This window comes from Dermacentor albipictus, chromosome 2 (assembly GCF_038994185.2).
Source record: "Dermacentor albipictus isolate Rhodes 1998 colony chromosome 2, USDA_Dalb.pri_finalv2, whole genome shotgun sequence".
Lineage (NCBI taxonomy): Eukaryota > Metazoa > Arthropoda > Arachnida > Ixodida > Ixodidae > Dermacentor > Dermacentor albipictus.
Genome location: NC_091822.1, coordinates 183,097,163 through 183,109,955, shown reverse-complemented (window position 1 = coordinate 183,109,955; position 12,793 = coordinate 183,097,163). Strand labels below are relative to the sequence as shown.

The following is a 12,793-nucleotide window of genomic DNA, read 5'->3' as shown; positions in this document are numbered from 1 at the left end:
AAAGTTAATTTCTTTTTCGATTATCATGCTTGATTTGTTTGAAAAATGACAAAACTGCGGATGTCTGCCCGCTGCGGTGGCTTAGCGACTATTGCGTTGCACAGCTAAGCACGAGGTTGCGGATTCGATTACCCACCGCGACAGCCATATTTCGATGCAGGCAAAATACGAAAAATGCTCGCGTACCGCGCGTTGGATGCAGACTAAAGAACCTGAGGTGGTCGAAATTAATCGAGTCCCCTACTATGCGTGCCTTGTATTCGTATCGTGGTTTTTAGCGCGTAAGACCGCATAATATAATTTTACTGTTATTAAAATTGATGTCTGATAGAGCATGCGAGGGGCGTTGAAACGATAAAACATAGGGATAATTTTGCTTGAAGGACTAAAACGTGCAAGGTGACCTGGGGTCACGGGCCCCGAAAGAAAAATCGGGGCTCCCCTAGGGAAAAATGAAGCAAAATGACTGCAGTTCATCTTCTGCGATCTTTCAGAGACACACACACGCACACTTGAGCGTATATTGATTCTTGTTAAGGAACGTGTCAATACCGCAGTGTCTTGGAATAAACATTTGCGAAACTGTGCCTGTTCATAAGCTTCAGAGTGTTCATTTGCCTAATAAGACAGAACTGAACAAGTTGGTGCTGATTCATTAAGACAGGCACAAGTAGGCACTAAACGACAGAAGTACCGACTATCAACCGATTTATTAATTTAAAAAAAAACGTGTAACAAGGGACTGCACATGAGTCAATAAAGGGTACTCGTGCTGTTTTTCCACTGACAGTTCATTTGTTGCTCCCTATAGACGAGTTTGCTGCGCCAAAGGGCGCTCCAAAGCGATTGCCATCACTGTTAGCAAAGTACGTTTTTTTCTATGGTAATAGGTAACTGATCAATACAATCAATCAATCAATCAATCAATCAATCAATCAATCAATCAATCAATCAATCCATCAGTATTTATTATGTTTCAAGAAGATGAAATTCGTACATTCATAGACGACTGGAACAGGTTGCTTTACTTAGAGAAAAGACTTAGGACGCTGCTGCCTGCTGTGTGCCCGTAGCACTTGCACTTGCACTTGCACTTGCGCTTGCCTTCGCGTTCACGGCTGGCACTGCATCCCTGCGGGTTTGGTTCTTTTGTGCTTCCCGGACGAAGGCGATGAAGATTTGCTCCAGTGTGTTGTCGGACACGAGAACGTGCTCGAAGGCAAAGTGCTTTTCCAGGGCCGCGATCTTCTTGAACAACTGGCTCCATGGAAGCCTGTCCTGCGTGCGGCACTCGACGGATTTCTGCGAAAGGCAAATTTAAGTGGTCACAGAATGTGAGACACGTCACGGAGAAGAGAATAACAACGGTCCCGGCCACGTGAAACCGGACGCTTCCTCGTGTTCGTCCGATTTTGGCATTTTCGTGATCGAGAACATACTGTAGCTATATGCTTACTTTTGAAAGTGTGCTGATGGTATTCCCTCTCTACGTGCTGTGAGGCTACCAGTTAGTTCGCTCTGTAGTATACTTCAGGCATGGCGTCGACAGTGCTGTTTCCTGTAATGCACTGAGCCTAATGTACGAGGTCAGAGAAGAAACTGATGTTGATGCTGTCGCTTGTCGCCTATAAGGATCATCCCTTTCTGCCTTTGGCAAAAATGAATAAATAATTCACTAAGGAAGCCTTGCAATGATTCAGTGAAGACTCCGCATAGTGCGCAGTAGGGAACCAGGCACACCACGACCGCCTTTAGTTCTAAAGAACTGCGCTATGATGCTTAAACGCTAACAGAAAAGTTACCAAATTAGCGAATTACCCTTCTAGAAGACAAAAAAAAAAAACGCTACTCATATTGTGAACAGATGCTTGATAAGCCAGAAAGGACGCATAACGGAAAGACAAGTGGCGCCGCCGCCTTGAAGTTCCTGCACCACCCCGCCATGACGTCATCGATTTTGGCGCCGCCAGCTTGTGCCTAGTAACATCTTTATCTAAAGATCGAGCGCATAGTGTTATAATACACTCAAAGATGGAACTTGGAAAATTTCAAGGAGATTTAAAGGGACAACAAAGCGAAACAATTAGTTTAGACTAATGAAGCATTCTTTGAGAGCCCTGCAGGCAGTCAATTAAAAAAATAGTTTGTTTATTAGATGAGAAAATGAAGGTCCAAATGTCAGTATTTGAATTTCGTGCCGAAACCCCAGCGCCGGTACGTTAGCGTGGCGTCAGGGATTCCAAAGTATGTTTTCGCATTTGGGCCGCGTTGGCTGAATAAAGGTTCCCGAAACTTGCCATGTTTAATATTTGGTTCCTTTAGAACACAATGTAGTCAGTCTGTACCGCTATATATAATTAGTAGGCCCTAGAAGATGCCATCAAAATGCAAGACGTCACAGCCCCCAGGTGCGGGAACTTAAGTAGGGGTCGCCGCCCGTATTTCGTTCTTGAGTGGGGTTTTTGTTGTTGTAGAACGGTAATTTACGGATGCAGAATAAATCATTTTTCAATTTAGTGTCCCTTTAATGAGCAACGACGGCCGAAATGAGTAAAAATATTACACAATTCGGGACGTCACATTTGCGTACCGGGCCTGGAGTTCTGGCGCGAAATTCAAAAATCTAACTTTGACCTTTTTTTTTTCTATAGTCACCCTATCACCATGAAATCAAATGAAAATATAGAGTCCGGGAAGATTACTTTATCAATTTAGAATGATTCAGTGTATCTCTCCTGTGATAACAGGAGATAACAAGAGATAACAGACTGTACGTGTACCGGCTTCCCTCTCCCCTCACGCAACACTTGGCGCGCTATCGTGCCAGCAGTTGTTCCGATTCGCCTGCTCTGCTCCTTCAAGGCGCGCTCGTGATGCGGCATCGCAGCCAGCGGGAATTCAGGTGCCGTTTCGCTGCTACAGACGCCGACTTTATCGCTCAATAGGCCATTTGATGCTCTCGCATCAAAAAGTTTCCACCCACTCTCCCGTCTGCAGAGGTATGCGCGCTGTGCGAAATAACCAGCCGCTGTCAACGCAAAGGCTTACGTTTGCACTCGCAGCAGAGTGTTTGTCTATAGCGTCAGGCAGCTGTGGTCTATACGAGATACCATCGTCGTATGGAGGAAAGCACTTAAGACAGACTGACCATTGTTTAAACGCAAGGCTGCGGCAGCATCAGAACGAAGTTGTAGGGTATGGCAGGGTAAGTCATTTCGCACTCCGCTGTCGACAAATTAAGTGCAGCCAGAGCTATGCGCGAGGTGCTGTTATTGTAACGAGCCATGATAAGTGACTCGGATGCATATATCGTGTTTCACTTGCTGTTGCGCCCGAACAGCAGCTATATGTTCAAACAGGGGCTGCGGAAGTGTATTTTGAGTGTGGAGGCAGGAGCCGGGGATTGGAAGGGAGATTTCGCTTGCACACACCTTTCGTTATTGCTTAATTAATGTTGAATTACTATATTACGTGGACGGGGGGGGGGGGGGGGGCAGTGCCCTTCTGCATTGGAGCCTGTAGGGGCACTAGCCCCCGTTGTCTCCTCGGCTCCGAAGCCCCTGGTATCACATTTATACTGGCCAACGAAATTGGCCGGGCTGCTATGGATTTCATCACGCAGTTAAGGCAGTTTCCAAGCTGTCGACAAAGAGGTCGAGCATGTAATCGAATCGCGTATGTAAAGCGTTTGCGTATCTGACGTCCTACTGTGGTACAATCGACGACTGAAATGCCCGCGCACCCACTGCTCCTCCACGATCGTAACTCCCGGAAAAGCATCGGCGATGGCTTTGACAAGATCCTGCGGTCCAACGGATGCGTTTTCGGGCCGTAGGAACAGCAGCTTGTAGCCCTTGCCGAACCTGTCCTTGATGTGCTGCAGCGTTCCCAGACAGGCCATCTGGCCGCCGACCATGATGCACAGCCGGTCGCAGGCCAGCTCGCATTCATCCATGCTGCGAATGAACGTCGGACACTCCGTTATAAGGTATTTCATGGTGGTGAAACTTCGCCTCTGTTGCACCCTAACATTAGGCTCGGATCTGGCGTGCGCGTACGACCGGCTGTGTAACATCCGCGCCATCTGCAGATTACCAGTGGCGTGTTACCGTAGCCTCCGAGATAGGGCGGCACGCGCGGGATTCGCGCGCCACCATATACAGGCGACGAAGGTTATATGAAGCTGCACATCTGCATATGACTAGTGGCGTGTTACCATAGCCTCCGAGATCGGGCGGCGCACGTGGTATTCGCGCGCCACCATATACAGTTGGTGAAGGTTGTATGAACGTGCACGTCGACCGCAGGCCTCCTCTATATTTAGGTATACGGCATCGTGTATAGGCGAGCGCGACGCGCGCGCGCTTATACACGATGGAATTGCCGAATTCATATTTCATTTATTTATTTATTTATTTACAGGTACTGCCAGCCCTTACACAGGGCTATAGCAGGAGAGGAATACGAACAATTATAAATCAAATATTTTGCACATGGAAAATTGGCCATTGAAACACAAAAAGGGACAATAAATTAAAATTAATAACACCAATAGGTAACAGCGTAAACCGCTGAAAATAACAAGGACACAAAGTTAAGATGTATAAATGTTTTAGTTGCTCCAGCATCGCAACCATATCACAACGCCACTTTCCCAGAAATCACGTAGTCGGAGCATGGACAATCTAATAAATGTCGTGTGCTAGCTCCGGCATCTCCGTATTCGCACGCACTTCAACGCACAATGGTGGTAAGTGCTGATGGACCACATTCCACAGTAAGCTATCAGCGTTTGAGGATGTGGCACCCTCTAAGTGACCTGTTAGACCTAAAGGTAGACCTATACTCTTGCAGACAGTGGGACAGTGGGACTATAAGATTAAAGGAACACAAGACATGGGTGCTCACTTCAAACTGAAATGTATTGCGCAGGGGCGAAAGATATAGCCAGAAAAAAAAAGCTAAATCCGAAAATACACACACGTATCGCAAAATGATTACATGAATGACTAATAGACCTGCTCTTTCCGACTCGAGCAAGGACTCGATGTCAGGGTGGCGCGAACGGGTGTCATCACGCTCCGGGAATCCAGCCGCCGCGCGCAAGTGACACTGTGCTAGTAAAAATGCTCGCCTGTTGTTATTTTCATTATTAATCAACCTAATGTTTGCCCGCAAAATAGATGTTGAAAGTGTGCCCTGCGAATACAAATTGATGGTTCTAGGGTTACAGCGCGAAAGAGGCAGAACACAGGGCAAGCTTGATTGTACGGCGACGAGGACAAGCACTGACTGTCGAGTGGTGTCGTTTATTTGTGAATGCTTATTTACAAGATAGAAGAAGTAACAGTCGCCCAATCACGTGCAAGATGCCCGCACTTCACAAGAACTTCAATTCTTAGCGCAGCTTGTCATCCAGGCATTTGCCCTTTTGACTACAGCGACTCGTACACTATACAGGGGTGAGAATTTTTTAAGCTTTCCGGAATTTTTAAAGATCGCCGGTGGCAGATAGCATACTTCTTGTCCTTGAGCTGCATCATACGAAGAGGAGGACATAACTTGCACGAGAGCTCGAAACGCATATTCAGCTAATTAACAAAAACTTACTAATTCACTTAATTACTTTACGACACAGACTGCAATTTTCGAATTGTAGCCGGTAAGTTTGCAAGGCGTATTCACTTGAAATGAATCTCCATGATGACATAAACAATTAGCTCCATCCAACACGATAGTAAGCTAAAGGAGAACGTGTTATTGGGCTAGTTGGCGCTTGCTTAAAAGCATATCTATATAGCTCAACGACAAAATTACCAAGAGAGCGTAACAAACCACCTGTTTCGAGTGTCTACGCGTCTCTTTGAATTTGTGTCGTTGTGCTACATTGTCGTTAAGCTTACAAGTTGCTTCAGTGTTTAGTTTCAATGCGACTTCTGCCGGCGTTTTTCTTACTTCTTTTCTTTCTTGTTATGGTAAGCAGTGCGCGCGTATACTTACCTATGCGACGTGAGCACCATGGTGTTCTTTGTGGTGCTTTTAATTCGTTCGAATCCCCGGTGGATATGCGACCGGGCTAGCACGTCGACGCCGGCGTACGGTTCGTCCAAGAACACCACTTCAGGGAAGCCTATCATCGCCACGGCTGTGGACAGCTTACGCTTGTTACCGCCGCTGCGACCGACGTTAATCGAAAAAGAGAAAACGACGGACCATGTTATGCACGCTGAGGACATGCAGTGTTCTTCACACCGTTATCGCGAAGGAAAACACTGCAGTAGTCGATCAGCGCATCCGTACATGCATACAGCGTTCTGCTGCTAAGCTCGACGTCACTGGTTCGATTCCCGAGCGTAACAGCCGCGTTCCGGCGGGAGGTTTAGAAAACGATAAAACGCTCATGTTTATAGGTGTTATCATCGTCACCATCGTATTTTACGCCTTTATGGCTGCTGCAGAACGAATACCTGTCACAGCGGCATTGTTCCCCATTCTATGAGCCCTCTGTTTCCCCACTCTAATCCCTCCACCTAATCCTGCTAGCACTGAGGTTGCCGATACCATAGTCCAATATACAATAGTCTGATAGTCCATTATCCGATACCCTTAGTCTGATAATGTATAACTTATGTCTAACTGTAATGGTTAACTTTGAGAGCAAAACCCAGTTCACGCACCTTCCTCATAGGCAGGTAAATAAGGCAATAATTTCGACCATTTATAGAAAAGAAACTTACTAACAGTACCTAGGCCAGATGAATGAACGGAACGAATCTCGTTGACGGTGATAATCAGCAGCATGTTCACGCCACCGAGCGCTCTAGTTGCCCTCGATTACTTTGGCACTCCAGTAGACGTACTACCGGTTACGCTACCGTTTGCTTTCTATTTCCACTGTGCTTAACATGACCTGCCCAACTAAACTTCTTTCTCATCATCTCAGCTGCAGAGCGTCACCCGCTGCAGTGACTCAGTGGTTATGGGACTCTGCGGGTTCGATTGCTGTCCGTGGCGGTCGCTTTCTTGTGGGGCCGAATTGCAAAAATGCAATGCACGTGTATTTCAATTGAAGTGCACATCAAAGAACTCCACTTGGTAAACACCATCCCGGAGCTCTCCGTTACAGCATCCTGTGAACCCTTCGGGACGCCAGAAGCCACAAGATTTAAAGATACAAAAGACAAACCCGAGAATTGTTTGCGCCTGAATTGGTTTCGATTGGAGATGAAGTACCGCGAGGTGTTTTTCCTCAACCGGCCGATTCTTATAGAAAGCGGAGTGTCGTGCAGTGGAACGCTTGTACCACTTTTAACGCGTAAGCATTCTTTGGCGAGCACCCCTGCAGAATCTGTCACGCGGAAAGAGTAATGTCTTGTATCTGCACAAAAATGCACAATTTACGAAATTCAAACATTTCATAGTTATAATAGCACAAATGTAGATGATTGGTAGCTTTATAAGCGATAAGGAACAATTGAAAAATACTGTTTAATGCGTAAGCATTCTTTGGCGAGTACCCCGGCAATTTTGTTAGCAAAATCATGTCCTTAACGCGAAAAGCGTGGCACCTTGCCCACAGGAGTACATAGGGCTCTATAGAAAACGCATGGGAAAGCTTCAGGTATAGGGTGGGCCAACAGAAAGTTGGGGGTGGGCCAACTTGAATAAACCTGAGATTTAGGGGTGGCCCAACTTTTGGGCGTGGGCCAACCTAAATTTGGGGGTAGGCCAACTTGAAATTTGGTGGTTGGCCAACTTAAAATTTGGGGGTGGCCTAACTGAAATTTGGGAAGCACTGGAGAAAGCTAAGTAACGGCCGAGTCAAAGAATGTTAGTAGTAGACAATTCTCAAAATTTATTTATAATTTTCTTTAACGGTAGCTAACCCGCAGCAGTGTTTTTCTAATCCACCATCTCCTGCCGCCAACGCTGACGCTCAAGCACGAGCCCACATACGGCTGTGGTCCAACTGCGTTTGGCGCTGAGGCATGAATCAATGCCACCAAACTCCCCCGAAATTCCACGTTACGCAGCTGTGTGCCATGAGAGAACCTCTACACGCAAACACGTTCAAGCGTTGTAAGCGAGCGTCTGAAGGCTACGTCATCAGAAGCTTTCGTACGTCGAGTGTAGCAAGCGCCCACTTTGGTTCAGCATGCGCATCCCAAGCTAGATTTACATGATGGACAGAGTTCCGCGGCTGAGCTGTCGCCAATGGCGCCGGTAGCGGCTCATTCTTGAGTGTAGCTTGATTCACGACGTGGCTGAGATGCCACTAGTACTTTAGGGCTGCATGCGCGATCCGGTGGCACTGAACAACGTCACCCTCGTACACGGAATTCGGTAGGTCATTGGAATCCTGATTTGGTCGTCTACGTACGGAGATTACCGAATGTATGGATCGTGGAGGCCGGAAATCGTACCTGTAGTAGCTGCATACCCTAGTTGCTTGCTCGCGGAGGTCTACGATGTTGATCACGTTCTCTACAACCGCGGCCAACTTGTCCTCGGGCACTCCGCGGAGGCGACCGAACAGGTGGAGCGTCTCGTAAGCGGTGAGCTTTTCTAGCAGCGCTCCGGCCTGGGGACAGTATCCCAGCATCGATTGCCACTGCGTGATGCAAAAGCGGGGGGAGAGAGAAAAGCTATTCAATATAACTTCTCGCGAGGAATACACGTTGCAAGCAGGCATGTCTCGCTGTTTCTGACGCGAAGCTTTCCATGTCTCCAATGAGCCGTATTCGCTCCCTAGCTGGAAGGCTTTATGCAGGGTGGCCATGTTTAAGTTTTATGGAATTTTTAAAGATCACCTGTCGCAGATAGCAAGATTGTTCTCTCTTAGCTGGATTATTCGAAGAGACGGACTTTACTAGCATGAAAAATCGAAACATATTCAAATAATTATTAAGAATAACTTAATCATCTTAATTATTTACATTACGGCACATATATATCTATTTACGAATTGTAGCAGGTGAGTTTGCAAAGCGTATCCACTTGGGTTGATCTTGCACAATGACGGCAGTTTAGAGATATGCGCCATCAAACTCGCTGCAGAAGTGCACTGTTGTTCCACTTACTTTTTGAACAAAACGTTCTGTTATGCATTGAAGCACGAAAGTAACTGGTACGCGCATGTATTTCGTCTCAGACTTTGGGAAATAATATCTCGAAGCTGGTGTCATCTGGAAATTCACTTGAAGTGGATACGTCTTGTAAGTTCACCGGCTACAATTCGTAAATTACAGTATGTGTCGTAAAGTAAGTAATTCAAAAGGTAATTAGTTTAATAGGTGTTTCAATTTTTCGTGCCAGTAATATCTGTCTTTTCGATTAATCCAGCTCGGTCTGCCGCAGGTGCTTTTAAAAATTCCATAAAGCTTAAAAATGATGACCCTGTGTATAAGATTGGGAAATGCCCTGTGTGTTTTTCGTGCTCCATGACAATCAATTTAATGGTGTTACAGCACATTTAGACACTTTGCCGTGGCGATGCGTTCGTTGAGTTCACGGAGTCGAATTCCGCGACGATATTCTCTATTCGACGAAAAAAAAGAAAAAGCCCTGGAGGGCTTTTTTTTTTCTCTGAAGTACAAGGTATACCTTGTACTTCTAGAAAATAAGTTGGCTAAAAGTCGAAAGGGCAAAGTTTGTGCTGCGAATGCTTTGTCTTGTAAATTTTAAGGAATAAATATTTCGTCGAAAACTGATAAGAGAGCTTCCACAACGACGTCTGTTTTGCAATAACATGCTGCAAGAAAAATGATAACTTGGTCTTTCGATTTTCTAATAGTGCGATGAATGTGGTGCCAAATTGCAGAATAACCTGTTTACATGTGACCGTCTTCAGTGTGTAAACAATGCACTCTGATTTCCAGTGTCTTTACAAATTTTGCGTACCTACGTATACGCAGTGTTAGTACAATATTTTAGTGTATGTTTCTGAAACATACATTTTTTTTTCGACTTTCTGTACTAGTTATGTGCACAGTAAATCTTCCCTTTTACTGTCCTTGAGTTGAAACAATTAGTGATCGGGCCTATTTACGTAGTTTTAATTATCAGACGAAAGAAAGAACAGTCCTCTTTATGGGGCATTCCCTCACTCCCCAAAGCTTGTACGAAAGCTCGAGTCACTGTAAGAAGCGTGCCACTGGATTGTATGCGAACATCACGCAGCTCTTGCCGAAGATTTGCAGCCATTCACACTAGAGTGCGAAGTCGGACCAATCGGTTGAGCAACATTTTGGAAAAAAACAGTGTCAGCTACAGGACCACAAGGCGCCGCTCGTCTTGCTGTGGTAGTATAGCTGGAGCTGTTTTCTTTCTTTTTTTTGAGTGATACACACTTGAGCAACACCCCAGACATGCCACTCGGCACAGGCACTACAGGCGCGCCAACCTCACAGTTGCGCCTCCCGCACCCGCTCTCGGCCGCACGGCGCTCGCTGCAATTTGCTGTGCTCCTTCGTTCATTCAAATGAGCTCGACGCAAGCGGGACGAGCCAGCAGTCGAGCTGATCCAGCCCGAACCGACCGCGTTTACGCGCATCTTGCCAAGCTGCACGGTTGGGGGGAGCCAACCGGCCCCTCGCAGGCAGGTCGACCGAACTCGACCTCGACGCTCCTCTCACCTCGACCCGATAGCATTTACATGAACCCGACGATCGGTTTCGTCCCGGAAAGCTGACTCGATACTACTTTTATCGATTCGACCCTTCTCTTATCGGGTTTCGTGTAAACTTGAATCGGGCTTGCGTTCCGTTTAACTTCACGCCGCGGGCATGCGACAATAGAGAGCTTTAGCTTAGGGGACGCAAGCGGCCATGCGTGAGCAAGAACTAGGCGCCACGGTACTGCGCATGCGCAGAACCGCCTGCGCATGCGCTGTACCGTCGCCCCTAGTTCTTGCGTATACGCAAGCCGCTTGCGTCCCCTAAGCTAAAGCTCGCTAATGTCTCGAAGCTTCGCCTAACATTCGCCGCTGTAGATCTCGTCACCTTGCGAGTGTCTCGGGACAGAACTGCGTCCTTGATGTAGGCGTCGCCGTAGGTCAGTCGGAGCAGGGCGACCAGCATTCGGAACGTGGTCGTCTTGCCGGCGCCGTTGACCCCCAGCAGGCCGAAGCACTGGGCGGGCTTCAGGGCGAACGACAGTCCCCGCACCGCGTACGCGTCGCCGAACGCCTTGTGCAGCTCCTGCGCCACGAGCGCGTTGTCGCCCCCGAAGCGCCGCTGTGTGCATATGTCCGCGACCGCGGCCCTCTCCGCGGCCACGTCGGCGTCCTCGGGCGTGGTCGACCGCGGAGGCGGCGTCGACGCCTCGCGACCGAGTCGGGACCGACCCGAGGCGCGGTACAGGAGGTAGGCGAACAGCGCGGCGCCCATGGCGAGCATGACGACGACGTCCCAGAGGACCCCGCACGACGAGAACGAGAGCGCGGCCGGCTCGCTCCAGACCTCGTTGGTCCGCCCGCTCAGTACTGGGACGGAGAAGCAGCGCGATTGTTGGGAGCGTGTGGGTTTGTTTAATGCGGCAAAAAGAAAGCGCTCATGCTCATTTTCCGAGTATCTTTGAAGTAACGACGTGTGTCACGATGTTATATTTAACTTTATAGTCTGCTCTCTGATTTGTTGTACTTTTGAATTGTCTATGGGCCTATTGGTGCGGTCAAGATTTTGTAAATTTTACCTCTACGAGCAGTTTGTGAAATCCTGTATAGTTACGTGTTTTCTTGTTTTTTTATTATTACTTTTTTATTTATAAGTAAAATTATATGTGCCTCTTTCATTACCTTGTTGTCCAAAACTGTAGTTGCCCGTGGTGCTGAGCGTTGCCCATTTTGGTAGTCAAGGCGGGTTGTGGTACACTGTCAGGCATTTAGTTGCCTTTTTGTCACTCTTTCCCACACAACAACCACTGTGTATGTATGTATGTATTTGTATGTCCGAATGAGTGAATGAAAAAAAGGAAAACTTGATTTTCGCCCGTAAAAGAACGACACTTGACAGGTATGAAGGTTGGGACACATGTAAGATGTTTTAGATATTGCATAATAGATCTGATACTAAAGTTAATCTCTCGATGCCGGCTTGGCGTCCTGGACGTTATCCTGCCATCATGACAATACCAGATTATGCTGACGTCTCGTAGCAACAGGGCTGGATGCGGGCGCGTTTAATTAACTTTTTTTTTGGCTAAGTGAGTACGTCATGACGCGTGCAACTCCTGGGTAACGAAACCGAAATTGTTTCGTAGAAGTAAGTGTTATGGTAAATTATTCAGGGTGCTCTGACGCTTGAGAGTGTGCCTTGAAGGGACCAGAAGGCTCGGACCTTTAAAACACACACACGTCAAGCACTCCTAACGTAAGCACTGCGAAAGGTGAATCAACACATTAAAAAAATTTCGGCAGAACTCATCCCACCACGAATGTAGGCGTTAACGCGATTAGCTTTGAAGCAATGTATCGAATCACCGTACTGCCACCGCCGAAACGCGTAATTTATCAAGCGTTTATGCGGCCGGACTCCCCCATCTCTCGCTGCCCTCTGGACACGCTGCGCCATCTGGCGGCGCCGCCGCGAAGTCCGTGCGTGGTTCATGTGTGAATTTATATTCAGACAATGTGAGAATGGCACGTACCCAGTGACACATACCCAGGAACCCAAGTTGTTCCGATGGTTGGTTTCGAACACGGTTTCCTCACCGTAGCAGCCCGATGCTCTACCCATAGACCATGGACTACCCTATGACCCAAGTTGGCGGGAAGACAGTTAGAGGCAGATAGATA

General features: G+C 47.4%; 1 protein-coding gene across 2 annotated transcripts in view; it reads right to left on the bottom strand.

Annotated features, from left to right (window-relative positions):
* Positions 1 to 943: 943 nt before the first annotated feature.
* The window catches only part of LOC135920293 (phospholipid-transporting ATPase ABCA3-like), a 59,800-nt gene continuing 47,950 nt past the window's right edge, over positions 944 to 12,793 (bottom strand). For both annotated transcript variants that reach the window (XM_065454485.2, XM_065454496.2), the window contains 5 exons: positions 11,001 to 11,482; positions 8,424 to 8,611; positions 6,001 to 6,174; positions 3,743 to 3,956; positions 944 to 1,302 (listed from right to left, as the gene is read on the bottom strand). In XM_065454485.2, the coding sequence (XP_065310557.1) occupies positions 1,042 to 1,302; positions 3,743 to 3,956; positions 6,001 to 6,174; positions 8,424 to 8,611; positions 11,001 to 11,482 (1,319 nt within the window). In that variant the 3' untranslated portion in view covers positions 944 to 1,041. The remainder of the gene's footprint in view (positions 1,303 to 3,742; positions 3,957 to 6,000; positions 6,175 to 8,423; positions 8,612 to 11,000; positions 11,483 to 12,793) is intronic.